At 30.2% G+C, this 15,001-nt stretch overlaps 2 protein-coding genes across 7 annotated transcripts; one reads left to right on the top strand and one right to left on the bottom strand.

Annotated features, from left to right (window-relative positions):
* Nucleotides 1-1,603: 1,603 nt before the first annotated feature.
* Nucleotides 1,604-14,611, top strand: LOC130665755 (uncharacterized). Of its 4 annotated transcripts, none has more exons than XM_057466312.1 (6): nucleotides 1,604-1,760; nucleotides 2,030-2,369; nucleotides 2,496-2,734; nucleotides 11,449-11,643; nucleotides 12,979-13,251; nucleotides 13,341-14,610. In XM_057466312.1, exons 2-6 carry the CDS (start codon nucleotides 2,222-2,224, stop codon nucleotides 13,953-13,955), a joined length of 1,470 nt encoding a protein of 489 aa, XP_057322295.1. In that variant the 5' UTR covers nucleotides 1,604-1,760; nucleotides 2,030-2,221; the 3' UTR covers nucleotides 13,956-14,610. The 4 variants fall into 4 exon arrangements, with proteins under 4 accessions (XP_057322295.1, XP_057322296.1, XP_057322294.1 ...); XM_057466313.1 differs by having other exon boundaries at nucleotides 1,614-1,792; nucleotides 2,499-2,734; nucleotides 13,341-14,611; XM_057466311.1 differs by having other exon boundaries at nucleotides 1,614-1,908.
* On the bottom strand, nucleotides 4,697-7,155 carry LOC130665754 (uncharacterized). 3 transcript variants are annotated; one of them, XR_008989577.1, is made up of 3 exons: nucleotides 5,579-7,155; nucleotides 5,286-5,478; nucleotides 4,697-4,921 (listed from the first exon to the last, which is right to left on the bottom strand). XR_008989577.1 is itself a non-coding variant. In XM_057466309.1 (2 exons), exons 1-2 carry the CDS (start codon nucleotides 7,034-7,036, stop codon nucleotides 4,918-4,920), a joined length of 1,755 nt encoding a protein of 584 aa, XP_057322292.1. In that variant the 5' UTR covers nucleotides 7,037-7,155; the 3' UTR covers nucleotides 4,697-4,917. The 3 variants fall into 3 exon arrangements, 1 of the variants encoding a protein (XP_057322292.1); XR_008989578.1 differs by having other exon boundaries at nucleotides 5,286-5,496; XM_057466309.1 differs by having other exon boundaries at nucleotides 5,286-7,155.
* Nucleotides 14,612-15,001: the final 390 nt, after the last annotated feature.

Here is a 15,001-nt window from a genome sequence, read left to right on the forward strand (position 1 = left end):
TTGTATTTGTTTTATTCATTAATAAATTGTATTTTTAATGGACTCTACTTAAAACTTATATTTTGTTAATTGTCGATACATCATGTTTAGCAGTAGATATTGATAATAACTATTATTATTATTATTATTATTATTATTATTATTATTATTATTATTATTATTATTATTATTATTATTATTATTATTATTATTATTATTATTATTATTATTATTATTATCACTATTATTATTATATTGCATGCGTGGTGAAAAATTTAAATAAACCCGCGTTGACCAGTGACGTAATGGTTTTGCGCATGCGCAACTATGATTATTTAGCCTATAAAAAAAGTTCTTTAGTAATTAATTTAAAATATAAAAAACATCGAACAAACGTTATTTTCAATCAAACAAACGATAAAAAGCTCGCCCCGATAGCCACACCTTACTCAGTAAGGTCTGCAGTGAAACATTTTCGGCTAACTTAACGAGAAAGTTTCTGGTAAGCTTGGCTGGATGATACTTTCCTTTAAGTTGGCTTCAGAATACGGCAATAACTTGAATGTAACTTGACAGAAAAACTTGCCGTCAATTTGAAGTGAAACTTTTAATCAACTTAACGTCATTGTCTGACAGTAACACTTGTAGTCAAATTGAATAAAAAGTTACAGACAATTTACTGTCAACTTAAAGGTAACTGTTAGCTCTCCAACACTTTCCTTTAAGCTAGCTTCAGAATACGGCAGTAGCTTGAACCCTGATAGCCACCTTAACCACAAGTTAACTTCAAGCTACTGCCGTATTCTGAAGCTAATTTAAAGGAAAGTGTTGGAGAACCAACAGTTACCTTCAAGTTGACAGTAAATTGTCTGTAACTTGAATTCAATTTGACTTCACGTATTACTGTCAGACAATGACGTTAAGTTGATTGAAAGTTTCACTTCAAATTGACGGCAAGATTTTCCGTTAAATTACATTCAGATGACGGCAGTTGATTTGCATCAATTTGCACGCAAGTATTATCTAGCCAAGGTTTGCCAGAAACTTGTCAATAAGTTAGCCGTATATGTTTCACTGCAGAACTTGCTGAGTAATTATATTTAAAGTTTTGCTATCAGGGGAATTCGCATTCTAATTCGGGTAGTAAATTTACGTCAAATTGTACAGAAAGTCGTATATAAATTGTCGTTAAAAACGGAAAAGTCCGAAGTTGACAGGCTTCTGACGAAAAATTCAAAGAAACTTTTGTAAGTAAACATTTGCTAATGCAAACTGTGCTATTAGGGAAGATTTAGTTAGCAAAAGTTTTTTCTCTTTCAATTTGACGACAAGCTGCTGCTATCTATGAGATATTTTAACGTTTAATTACAATTTAAATAAAATTTAATGAACAAGTTGTCGCGAGTTTGGAAGCCAAGTTAATTGGAGAAATGTGGTTCGAAAGTTGTAGAAAATTAAGCGAAAAAGAAAAGTAATTTTCAAGTTGACAAACAGTTGTGGGATTGTTTGTGTCAACTATTTGCAATCAACTTTACGTAAAATTCTCGCCGTAGCTTTCTGTCAATTTACAGTCAAATTAACTGTCAGGGGGTCGTTCTTCCCCTGATAGCCACCACGAGACTGCTTAACTCCTCTACCCCTACTTTTAAATGAGAGGCAAGTTCACGTTCACAGTAGGGTGACTATCGTAGTTTGTACGAAAAGAATAAGAAAGCAGTGATTGTAATGGCAACACTTCTGAAAAATACCACTAGGTCTTCGACGTCAAATCTTATAAAAATGTAATTTTATATTTTATTCACTCTAAATCCAGGTATATTTGTAGCAATTCTTTTATTCTCATTTTATTACATAATGATTGTTTCAAATCAATTATTCATCTAATAAATGTATACGAAGCGTGATTAATTTAATATAGCCACAATTCAAGTAATTATTAATTGAATAGTTTTTACTATTCATGTGTTTAGTTATTAATCAGTTAATTGATCCATAATTTATGACTAATTATGTGTTAAGTTTTTAAGCTTAATTCAACATTTTATTCTAGAGGGTTTAATACGAGTTAAGCGTCTAGTTGGCAATGGAAATGAATGAAAGGAATCAAAGGTACGAAGTGAAAACATGGACATCAGATATTGTTATTGTTTGGATGCTAATTATTTGCTGACAAGGCCGACCACCGATGAATCGTAGTGATCGGTGGGCCAGGTTTATAACATCCAAGATTTATATCTAAGTGATGAGCGAGACTCGGCACCATCTTCGCTCCGTTTCGGATTTATACGCGGCTGATGAAATAGAAGTATTGCTTCTAGAGGAAATACGAGACTTAGAACCACCACCATCAGCTTATTCACGACCTGAGGATATACAAGACTTCGAAATTGGTATTAATTTAGTGATGCATTATCGAGAGATATTTAGTGATGCATTATCTGTCTTAATTGAAACAAACAAATATCATTTGGTTACTGAGGTAAAAAAATTATTTGTTAATTTTTAAATGGATATAGCAGGAAGTAGGACAGGGGGAGCGATCAGCTCCCAATCATCTGAGTTGGATTCACCTGGAGTCCACTCAACTGTTCACTCGTGGGACTCCCACGCTAATTACCATGGCCCTTATGGAATACATGGACATGGATCTTCCTCAAATGCTCTGCCATGGCTTGGTTCTAACCATTTGGTTCTTTACTGCGATATACAGGGTCATCTTAAGACGTCCACAGGTGTCATCAGGCTTTTACTACTCGTACGTTTTTCTTTTAGATATTTTATTTTATTCGTTTGATGGTATATTTAATTTTCATTCAAATTTCTATAAATAGAGTATGTGATGAACGAATCTACTATACCGAGACTTGTAAAAGTTAGTTGAGTAATTATATTGATTAATTGACACTACTTTGTAACATCAAGTAACTGCTTTATATATGGGGCATTCCACGTCATATCGACCACTGTCGACCCTGACCCCTTTCGCTTTAGCTGAAAATTTTTTTTCCCTTTTCTACCCCATTAACTTCAATTTTCAGAAAATTTTCAAATTTTTTCACCCAGCCCCAAAAAAATTATGAGGTTTTCAAAAGGAAGGCTTTTATTTTTTTAAATAGCTACAACTATTTCAAAAATTGACCAATTGGGACTTTTTTTTTTTTAATTTTTGTCTTTGAATGCACTTTTCAGAAAAAAATACGAAAAAATTTTAAGGTGATAAACTCCATGAAATTTTCGCCTTTTTTGAGAAAAACTGTTATTTTCTCAAAATCGCTATTTTTAATTTTTTTGTTTTCTCAAAAAAAAAAAACGAACTAATTCTGCGATTATTACCGCCAATCCCAGAGTGGTCCAACTTTTCTTTCTATTTTTTTTTATCAATTAAAAAAAAATTTTTTCTCAGCTGGTCTTATTTTACAAACTATCACTGGAAAGTTTTGAGGATTTATAGAAGACCTCAGAGTTTGAAAAATTGAGAAAAAAAAAATTTTATGTGGTAATCCTCGGAAAAATTTTTTTTTTTTTTCAAAAAAGTGAAAAAATAAACAGAAAACACCTACAAATAGTATTTTTTTTTTATTCTATTTGTTTTTAGGTGCAGTATTTGAAAGAAAACTTGGCCATGACATAAATCATTTGTTTGTGATCCAAAAGTAATAAAAAAAAATAAAAAAGTTTATTGTAATGCAGTTTAATCCTGCCTAAGTAATGATACGTTCCCATTTTAGTACAATGAGAAAAATTTTATTACTCGCTTAAAAATAAGTGTACAGCAATGATAAATACACATTACAGTAGGAAATTTACCGCTCTTCAAAAAAGGTCTCTTATGTTTTTTTCGTAAATCCAACCATTTGAGAGATATTAAAGCTCAAAGTTGATACACTGAGAGAAAAGTGCATAGTAACCTGAACTATTCAGCCACAGGTACAAAAATTGCAGAAATAATCTTTATTACATTATTACATTATCTGTAAAATGGTGCATCATTTGAGATGTTTCTGTTTACTAATAACATGATAATAACAGAAATAGTTGTAGAAAGGAGGAGAAAAAAAATTTTCGATCGTAAAGCACTCTCTAATGCTTCGCATTATGAGTCGTGCAATATAGTCTCCCTAACCAATTTTTATTATTACTGGAACTATATACTAGTGAGAGTCAGCATGAAAAAATAGTTACATTAACCACACTTTAGGAACTATCTTTGCCTTATTATGGTCACTACAAAACATTAATATTTGTAAATCAAGGCTTAGTAATCAACACAATATTACCTTCATTATTGGCTTAATTAACATGAAATAGATACAGTAACCATGTTAGCTTAATGACTGTATGATAGTTGGTAGAAATAATTTGAAAAGTTGACTCAACTAAGTATAGTTATCGACGAAAATTTCAAAAAAAAAATTTTTTTTTAATTTAATGACCGACAGATCAGTAAAATCACGGAATGCAGCGACGTAAACGTGTTAAAAATAATTGGGTGTTGGTTTTGTAAATTTCCTAAAGTTATTAAAAAAAAAAATTTTTTTGAAAAAATTTTTTTTTTTTTAAATTTTGTTTTGAAAAAAAACTTTCTTCTTTTTTGGAAATTGAAGCACTGCCTGCAATAAAATTGTAGACAAAGCTCTGGAAAAATTTTTTTTTTCATCTTGTTAAAGATTATAAGCTTTTCAGAGCAAAAAACGTGATCCTTTAAGGGGTTAGGGGTACTCAGGGGTATGAAAAAATGATGATTTTCAATAATTTTTTTTTTGTAGTTAATTACTTTATTTGACAAAAATAAAAACATAGCTTTATTAGAACACGTTTCGATTTGACTTCACGAAAATTTCAAAAAAAAAAATTAATAATTCAAAAAGTTATCGCTGTTTTTGTAGAGCCCGTTCCTCCCGAAGTCCTTTGCGGTGATCATCATAAGTCCTTGGAGATTCATCTAAAATCAATCGGACAAGAAAAATTAGTTTTATTAATAGATAATCTTGTGCCTGATCGAAGCTTTTTTTTTTTTTTTCGAAATTAACAAAATGGCGGCCTCAGGAAATTTTTTTCAAATTTTCGAGAAAAAAACCGACAGTTTATTGTTAAAAAAAAATCGAAATTTTTGAAAAAAAAAAAAATCCTTCGATCAGGCACGAGTTTTTAATGTATTTCAAAAGTACAATAAATTTTATTGAAATCTACCGAGCAGTTTTTAAGTTACAGTGATCACCAGTTCAGAAAACATAGTTTTGAGAAAAACGCATTTAAAGTTTTGCTATGGATTTATGTCGAATTATAAGAATTATTTAATAACTTACACTGAGTCATCTATTCCTGGACCATATAATAGCTCTTCAGCCGACATAGCAGCTTCCAAAATATCGATTTGCTGGTGCCTACGTTGCAATCGACCTTCTCGGGTGTTATCATTAGCGCGCTTATCTGCTACTTTGATACGTGCAGCATCCATTCTTTCTGCATACCGATGAGAATTAGGCCCACAATTAAGTCCTAGTGTATTCATCAAGACTAATAATGAATTTATACCCTCATTAAATATACACATAGCAACGTATGCAGCTATTTGTACGATAGTAAAACTAGTATTTACCGTTTTTGGACATATTTTCCATACTAGTTGGTTAAAGCTTTCATTATTATTCTGATTGAATCCACCTACACATCTTGAAAGTAAATTTTCATTACTAAGATCTTCGTATATAGGCTTGATAGCTTTTAAAACATCAGAAGGTAAAGGAGAATAATCGTGAGAAAAGGTATCAAGCTCTCCTCTTGCTTCAGCGCGCTGGTAAGAGCACCAAGATTCTTCGCCTTTTGGACACATATCATGATTCGGTTTTTCATCACTCGAGCCGTAGTGATAAAAGGTTGCCATTATAGCAGATTTCATATTTTCAATAGAATCACAATGCCGGCGTATTGCTAAACCATAGTACACAGTTAGTTTGTCTATTAATTTTCCTGTGAGCTTACCTCGACCACCAAGACCTTTTTGTTTACTCTTCAGCGTACGTAATCGACTCCCCATCCGCTTTTGGACATGCCCTATACATTCCTTTTTATTTACAGTTGTATTTTCGTAAGGATCTGATTTTATAATTCCTGAATAGGTCTTGGAGTCACCATCACCAATATAGTTGGCATACTTAACTCCATATTTAGTTTCAGAATACGAAAACATTTCGACCATCGCATCCACCTCCATTTTCCCAGAAGACCCTTGATGATTAGCAGAACACACATCTTCATGCGATTGATACCATTCCTCGAACTCAACAGTATTTGTTTTTTTTTTCCAATACTCACATAGCTTACAATATGCACTTTTAATGTTTATGTCAAGAATCTTTCCAGTAAAATAGCCAATTATAGAAGAAACTCCAAATGACGATGTATATCCCCGTTTTTGCCAGGTTCCATCTCCCGATACAGTTAGATGATTTATATCTTCATTTTCAGTTGTTGGCATTGCTTGCTTTTCTTCATTCACAGCTTTCGTCATGAAGGTTTCTGCGACGGCTTTACTACAATTCAAAATCTGTTTCAGTAAAATTGTATGCGTAGATTTATCTAAAAAAGACGGCATGTCCATCAGGCCGCAAAACTTGCACAATCCTTCGTATCCTATTCCTAGTATTCTCATTACAAAAATGAAACGTCTGTTTATTTCATAAGAATGCCCAACGAAAGAACAGGAAGGAATATATTCATTTCCACAGTTATTACATGCAACTACAATTTTGAATCCCAGCCCACGTGTACTTGCTGTTTGAAACACTACATTTCCATCACATTTTTTACATTTTATAAGAGCAGAAATTGCAGTGAATACCTGAATAAAATTTATTATTCGAAATTCAGTACTGCTGTCTTCAGGTACATCATCTTCAGTGTTTTGTTTTAATTTTTTAGAAGATGTACTCTGAATACTTTCATCACGTTCGGCTGTTTTCGGATTAAAAACATTCTTTCTTTTGACTGAACGCGACTTATTAATTTTTTCAGAACTCCGAAGTTCTCTTGAAACCTTTCTAGAATCACGTCCCATGGTTAATAATTTAATTCACTTGAGAAATAATTTATCACAAAACTATCGACTGATCAGTGCAACGACTACAGGTATACTGGCAACCAAAAATTATTTTTCAGTTCTTGTACTACCTACAAATTGTGAATATATATATATATATATATATATATATATATATATATATATATATATATATATATATAATTATAAATACATTAAAATGGGGAGATATTCATGACAATGAAACCCGAAAGGTCGGTTGCTTGCAGCTGTTTCTAGCTACCTGCACTCGAATGCCACGTAGCACCCGAGCGTCCTTTGGTCATTGTTAAATAACTCGAAAAGAATTTGTCGGATTCACTTCAAATTTTCACACAATATTTTTAAAATATTATACTTTAAGAAAATGCAAAAAAAAAAAAATCGATTTTTTGAAAATTCTGACTACCCCTAACCCCTTAATTTTTTCAACAATTTGTAGGGTTTTTGTGGACATATTGAACTGTAAAATGCACACTTAACATTATCGATTTCCACAATGTTTTCGTTTCAGCGCTTGATTTTCCAAAAAACCACAAAAAGACCTTTTTTTGTTGCATTTTTAAATTCATTTGACGATAGGAAAAAATTTTTTTTTGAAAAAGCAATGACTACTCATTGAAGGAAATTTATTCAAGTTTTTAAAACCCACCATTAACTTTCTGTGCGATCATTGGTTTCTGAGATATCAATAATCAAAGACAAAAGGATCCTTTTCCATTTGAAGAACGATATCTCGGCGAGAAGTGGACGTATCAAGGTCCACAAAAAAATAAATTAAAGCTGACTAATAAAGGTATCCAATCCTCATAATGGTTAAGCAAAAAAAATTTTTCCACGCCCGAAGACCAAACAAAAAAATTTTTTAAATTTGAATATTTTTTTGTCGCTGGTTTTTCTAAGATTACTTAAAAGCCGCTGACGCTAACAAATTTTGAAGTTTTAATTCAAAAAGTCGACACTTGGAGCTACATTTTCCTTTTTTTTTATTTCTTGTACAACCATTTCTCTCAAAGTTAGGGCCTGTTGAAAATCGCCCAAAAATTTGGAATTTTTTTTTGATCCTTTAATTTTTTCCATTAGTGTATAACTGCATTTATTTAGTCCCTTTTATTACTGACAAAAGTATCAACCGTACTATTTCATCTTAGTTTCCTAAACGCAATCGATTTCTAGTTAATTTTATAATTATAGAATATTTCTGCTGACTAACAATCAAATGTAAAAAAAAAATTCAAAGGAGAATATAGTTATTAATACTATATAAGTATATGGTTATCCTGGCTATATATTTGTATTTAAATAAGATACAACTTTCTTCGTATTATTCAACAAAATAAAAAAGTACTATTAAAGGTACTATTGATCGAATGATATACAAAATTGAAAAGAGTATTTAAAGGAGTATTTAGTTTCCCTGGCTATAAATTGCGTTCCTAATGCCAAAAGTGTGTATTGTAAAATATACGCCTTATTGGTTCTGCTGAGCCAAAGAAGCGAATCAAAATTTTTTTTTTTTGCTAATCAATTCCGAATGATTAACAATGTGATAATCGATTAAAAAAGTGAAAAAAAAAAAATTTTTTTTGACACCCCCTTTTAAAAATTTTTTTTTAAACCAAAAAGACGTGTAAAAATATTTTTTTGCCAATCAATTCGGAATTATTTAAAAAAGTAAAGATCTATTAAAATAATATATATCTTTTCTCCCAACAAATTTTTTTTTTAGCTTCAACAACTTTTTTTTTCCTTGGTTGAAGCATACAAAAATTCTCGCGTTAAAAGAAAAGTAGTTATTCCAAAAAATTTTATTTTCTTCAAACTAAAAAATGCACTATTGTTACAAAAATGTAACATATCTTGCTACAAAAAAATCTCTTATACGAAAAAATCAAAATTCTTGAAACAAGTAAAAATTTTTCGATTAAGCCTAAAAATATGTTAACTTAAAAAATATATTTTGATTCAAGATAATTTTTTACTGCAAATAAATAAATGCAAGAAATATTGATTTTTCACATTGATCAAAAAAATTATCTAAAATCGGGGATACTTTTCTTAACTTGAGTTAACTGTTCTTCCTGTGTAGAGAAACTAAAGTACAAATAAAGAACCTTATGAGGTTTTTCTAGTTATTTTTATTTTAATGTCATGCTCATAAAAAAATAGTCTTTTGATCGATTTTAAGAGCTTGACATTAAAATAAAAATAACTAGAAAACAATGCGGAATTCGAAAAAACTTTATTTGAGATAGCTTCTAGGGAATAAAATTGTCTGCAAAAAAGATGCAATGATATTCTGTAATAGGTCTGATAGTTTCGCCGGAAAAGTAAGAAAATCTCAAAATTTAATATGAATTCGACTTCAACCTCAAATAACTTTTGAAAAAATAGATTCCTCAAAAAATGATTAGAATCTTTTTTTGTAGAGCATTCAATTCCCTACAAAAATATGCCTGCCAATTATTCCTATGACGCATCGTTAGCTACTTATAAAAATCAGAAGACGTAAAAAAAATTTTTTCCATGTTATTCTTATGGGAAATAGAAAAGTGCAATGCGGACAATGTTAATATTAATATTAAGAGCTCTAATTTTCACAGGTGTCTTTTTTTATCTAAACGAAACTTTTGAACCTGTTTGGAAGAAAAGAAAAAAATTTGTTTGTTTTTTGAATCACCCTAATATATATATAAATACATATATAAACTTTTGAACCAAATGTATTTCCTGACTCAGCTCGTCGAGCTGAGTTTAGAGGTAGTGAAAATTTTCGAAAATTCCATCATGAGTATAGATACAATAGTTAGATTTTTATGAAATCTACTAATAAATATCATCCGTATAGATTTAGGATTCAATACTTAAGTCAATGTATAAAAAACAATTTAACATCGAAACGGAATAAAGCTTTATTAAATTATTTTTAATACCCTTTTTTGGTTAAGTATAAGCTAGAGTTTATAGTAAAAATACAAACTACAATATTGTGAAAGATTTGATTTTTTTTTCGTTTTTATGCATTAGCAGGAAGAATCAAGTTCAAGTTTTATTAATCTCACTTAAAAATAAATAAATTTAATTGGATAAAAAATTTGATGTAGTTATTTATCGATTCGGATGGTAAATATTAATTGATTTTTATCAAATATATTTATAGACTTTTAGTTTGAGGGAAACATTTCCGGATTTTTGAAACGTTTATAATTTACGATCACTTAAATCTAAATAAAATAACAAGTAAATATTTAAACCTCGATTAAGTGTGTTCTTCGACTATTTTTATATTTAAATCAATGAATTGATCAAATAATATTAAACATTGAAAACCCGGGAAAAAATGTTCAGATATGACCATGCCTGACTAAGCATGAGTAGGCATATCATGTCTGAAACAGTCTGGAAGCCCCTACGAAAAAATATCTATCCACGAATATATGCCGGAAAAATAGCATACATTCGACAATACTAAATATATAAGCCGGATATATACCACTTTCCCGGGGTATATATTTTTCGTGCGGGAGGTTAAAAACCTTCAGCTCTAATCAGGCCTGATATATTAGTTCATATCTGACTAACTATGAACAGACATGATCATGTCTGATGTTATCAATTGATTCAAACATAATCATGCATGTCTATGCCTGTTCATGTCTGATCAAGCCTGATATGTTGGATTAAATTTAATAAACTTAATTATCCATAATCATAGATAAATTTACCCTACAGTTGGTTTTCAACTATGGCCAAAATAATTTTATAAATTGAATAATAAAATATACTGTTTATTGGACAATTTACAAATTTAATGATTGAAATAAACGTACACACAACACATTAAAAAATTTTTTCTTAATATATTTGGTCGTTTACATAGATAATTACCCACTACAAAATTCAGATCATACTCTGTTTTGTAATTTTCATAATAATCAATTTACATTATCGAATATTCAGATGCTCTAATGGATTGTATATTTACAACTTTCAATGAAGTGAATATTAGAAATTTATTTTGTTTCAGGCCCGGAAAGAATAATTAGACCTAATCAGATCTGTACAGGCCCAAGTTCCTTAGGTTTATAATTGACAAAATAAATGACTAGGTGAATTCAGGTCTGATCAGACATGAAAAATGGCCGGGGATGAACTGACCTGATCAAGTCTGATCATGCCCGATCATTTTTCATATCTGATCATTTTTTCTCGGGAACCTTTAAAAATTCAGAATTTTGAAAATTTGATTGTCTTATTTTGAAAATGATAGTGCTTAGATATTTTAGCAATTGAATATATTTTATTCATGATTCATATGATAATCAAATTAATTGTCAATTTGATATTTAACTGGTAATAAGTTGATGATTTTTTTAAAATAATTTTTTTAGATAACATCAGTAGCATGCCTAGCAACTCTCTGTAGCTCCGGTACTGCCAATGTCAGCCTCTTTATGCTGCCTCTTGTCGGACGGTTGAGATTTATTATCTTCGTAGCAGTTTTTTGCTTACTGGTTACAACAGTACTCCTCTTCCTTGATATCTCACATATTATATATATGTTTCCCTTCAATTGGGCTAAGTTGGTAAGCATTAAAAAAATGAATCAATAACTTAAGATATAAGTGATTATAAAATAGATACCTAATCAATAAATTTAATACTTAGTTAATTTAATAACTTTATGTAGAAAATAAGGTGACACGCGTTAATACCCGCGGACAAAATAACCAACGACACAATAACCGCGACAAAATAACTTTAAATTTCCCTCCTATTTTATTATGTTGCCATCTATTGTTGTAGATATCGTGACATTGTGAGCGAGATATCCATTTTGTCGATGTATTTTTTGTTAGTATTGTTTGTCAGTGGTGTATGACCTAACCTATATCAATTATTAAAATTGTATTAATAAATTAATATTTATTATAAAGGGTCATCAAAAAAATCATTAAAATAGCTGGTTTATTTTTAAATAAACACAGACACAATCCATGAAAAAAGGGAACAATACGATTCCTGCGCTTGTACAGAACGGTTATTCTGTCGCGGTTATTATATCGTAGGTTATTTTATCCCTCGGTTATTTTGTCGTCAGTTATTTTGTCGCGGTTATTTTGTCCACGGGCCAAATGTTATGGAACCGAAAATAAAATTCCTGATTTATTAAAAAAATGAATGACTTATGAATTGACAATCACACAGAAAAAAAAATTCTCGACTGAAGGTAAATATTCTTGATTCAAGAAAATTTTTTTGGAGACCTAAATTTTCTCAGATAAAGTAGAAATCTTCTCCAACCAAGACGAATTCTCTTGGCTCAAGAAAATCTTGACTTGGTTCCCGAAAACGTTTGTCTTCAAAAATATTTTCTTGACTCAAGATATCTGTTTTTTCTGTGTACAAATCAAATGTCGCATATTGATTACAAATTTGTTTTATTTCAATCTATTTATGAGTTAACTTTTCTATTACGAGTGATAATAATCATAATGTCCATTATAAAATAGATTATTTCATGTTATTTATTCTCTTTGATCAATTTAAATTATTTTTATTTATAATTGATTTTATTCACTATTTAAGTCAACGAAAATGCATAATAAAATGTATTACTAGAATAAATCGATAAGATCTTATTTGACGTCCTTCATGTTATTTATTAAAAACAATTTTTTATATTTACATCAAATTTAAATATAAATTCAGCAAACTTTCCCATAAAAATAAAGGTTTTCATTCAATTTAGAAAAATTAATTTCATCTTCAAGCCGATTTTCATAAGGATCAGTTGAATGTTTCAGAAGACATGAAACTTTTTTTTAAAATCAGAGACGTACATTAAAATAATCTCATATATGTACCATTACCGAACATTAAACAAATATTTAAGTGAAAATTAACTTTGTTTATTCTAGAATTTTTGGTTATTCACCAGTATTGGAGTATCGTATATTATAGGATGTGGTTTACTAGGTTTGTCGATATGGGAATATCATTTAAGTGGTTGGGTACCTCGTCGCACTCGTTCTCAACTCACAGCAGCTGCTGGATTAGCTCTATCATGTGGATTTATTGCTTTTACTCTTTCGTGGCTACACGGGCGTATGGGCATCAATTGTAAGCCTTCATCTTCACACGAAAATTCTCAAAGTCAACTTTATAAACCTGTTGAATCCTCTTCTTCAGGCGTAAGTTTTTAACTACTTTGAAATAAAAACAAAGTTACTATACTCACTGTCTTAGTGAGCTAAATAATATTCATATGACTTTATTGCAGCTAATTTCAAAAGAAAAATGTTCAAAACAACCACCAGCATGGATCGTTAAAAATCAACGCTCTAAAAGGAATGCTGACAGTGAATCGAACGCAACGAGTAAAGGCAATGGCAATTGCGATGAATATAAACGTGGAATAAGTAGAAAAGATCATTGGGCATCAGCAAGACAACATTTTTTGCCACAAGATGAGGACGAAATTCAAATTCAATCTCAAAGTCAAACTCGAATAATACAACGAGACGAAAGTGATCTTGAACGTAAGCGTCGAAGAAGACGAGATGGTAGTGGTTCAAGTGGTCATAATAGTGAAAATAAACCACGAAGAGTACCACAGAAATTACCTCTGCAAACAATTGAGAGACCACAACCACGTAAAAATAATGTAAAAACTTCTGGAAAGACATCGAAAACCAGTACTAATAGTGATCTTCAGAGTTATGTTGCCGCGACTGTAAAAGCGTGGGAGCTTGAAGCTGCTAAAGATTCAGAACAGGCTAAATCAATGAAAATTTCATTACTCGAAGCTTCCATGTGGTCAGAACAGTGGCAACAACCACCTGATAATGTTCAACCTTGCTCTAGTAAAGCTATTGACCCTTATTCATTTGCTTAGTACTCATCAAAGTAAATATAATTGAATTTCGAATTAACTGCCAAATATATATACATATATATTTGAGAGTTGACTGTATCGAAATTTATAACTTTTTGCTATAAAAATTTTTAAAAACGAAAGTTATTGATTTCAATACATGTCAACGTTTTGAGTTCTAAGTAATCGTATCCGACCATTTTCGAGTGAACGTGGAAATGTATGAATGTAAGCAAAATTTTATCGTACAATATTTTTTGGGTGGATCAATAAATGTGAATGGTTTTGGTGGTGATCCGAAGAGTTTATCAGGATTTAATTCTATTAAATTTTGAGATCAATTAGACCGATATTAGCAAATCACATTTTTTTTTGCAGCTTCCTTTTTTTAAGAGGTATCGGAATATCTCGATTGATCTAAAAATATTGCTCAATATTAGTGACATTGGATTTTTTTGATTGCCGCGAAAATCATTTTAATCGGTTAATTCATTTATTAGACTATAATATTTATCATAACAAAAAGTTGGTTAAAACTTGATTTAATTGAACAATTTTTATTAATTATTATAAAAAACAATTAATTCCTTATAAAAACGTTCAAATACGCTATGAACTTAAGTCAACTGTTCAAATGTACAGGTATTTAAATTTGTATTTATATGAGATAGATTAATAAATTATTAATCATACAAAAAAATTTTCCGTGAGTATTCTGTTCAGAATTTTATTGTCTATCATAAGAGTCTTAAAGAGGTTCGAGCGAATCTAATGCAAAAAGGATTTTCCAACTTTAAGATTTGAAACTTAGTATATATATAATTGAGTACTTTATCGGCGTATTCTCAAAATTTGAAAACGATCCACCGTCTAGATTCTTTGAAAAAAAGTTTCAAAAATATAATTTTTAAAGTTCTTACACACAGACTCTTATGGCTGACAAGCTTCCGCCATGACTTATTCTATTTTTTTCATTATTAACCTCCCAAGCTTAAGAAATAAAAATCCACATATCATAAACTTAGATATTTTCAGAATATGATAACATTTCAACAATTTAGTATTAC

The sequence above is a fragment of the Microplitis mediator genome, chromosome 3, assembly GCF_029852145.1.
Source record: "Microplitis mediator isolate UGA2020A chromosome 3, iyMicMedi2.1, whole genome shotgun sequence".
Classification (NCBI taxonomy): Eukaryota; Metazoa; Arthropoda; class Insecta; order Hymenoptera; family Braconidae; genus Microplitis; species Microplitis mediator.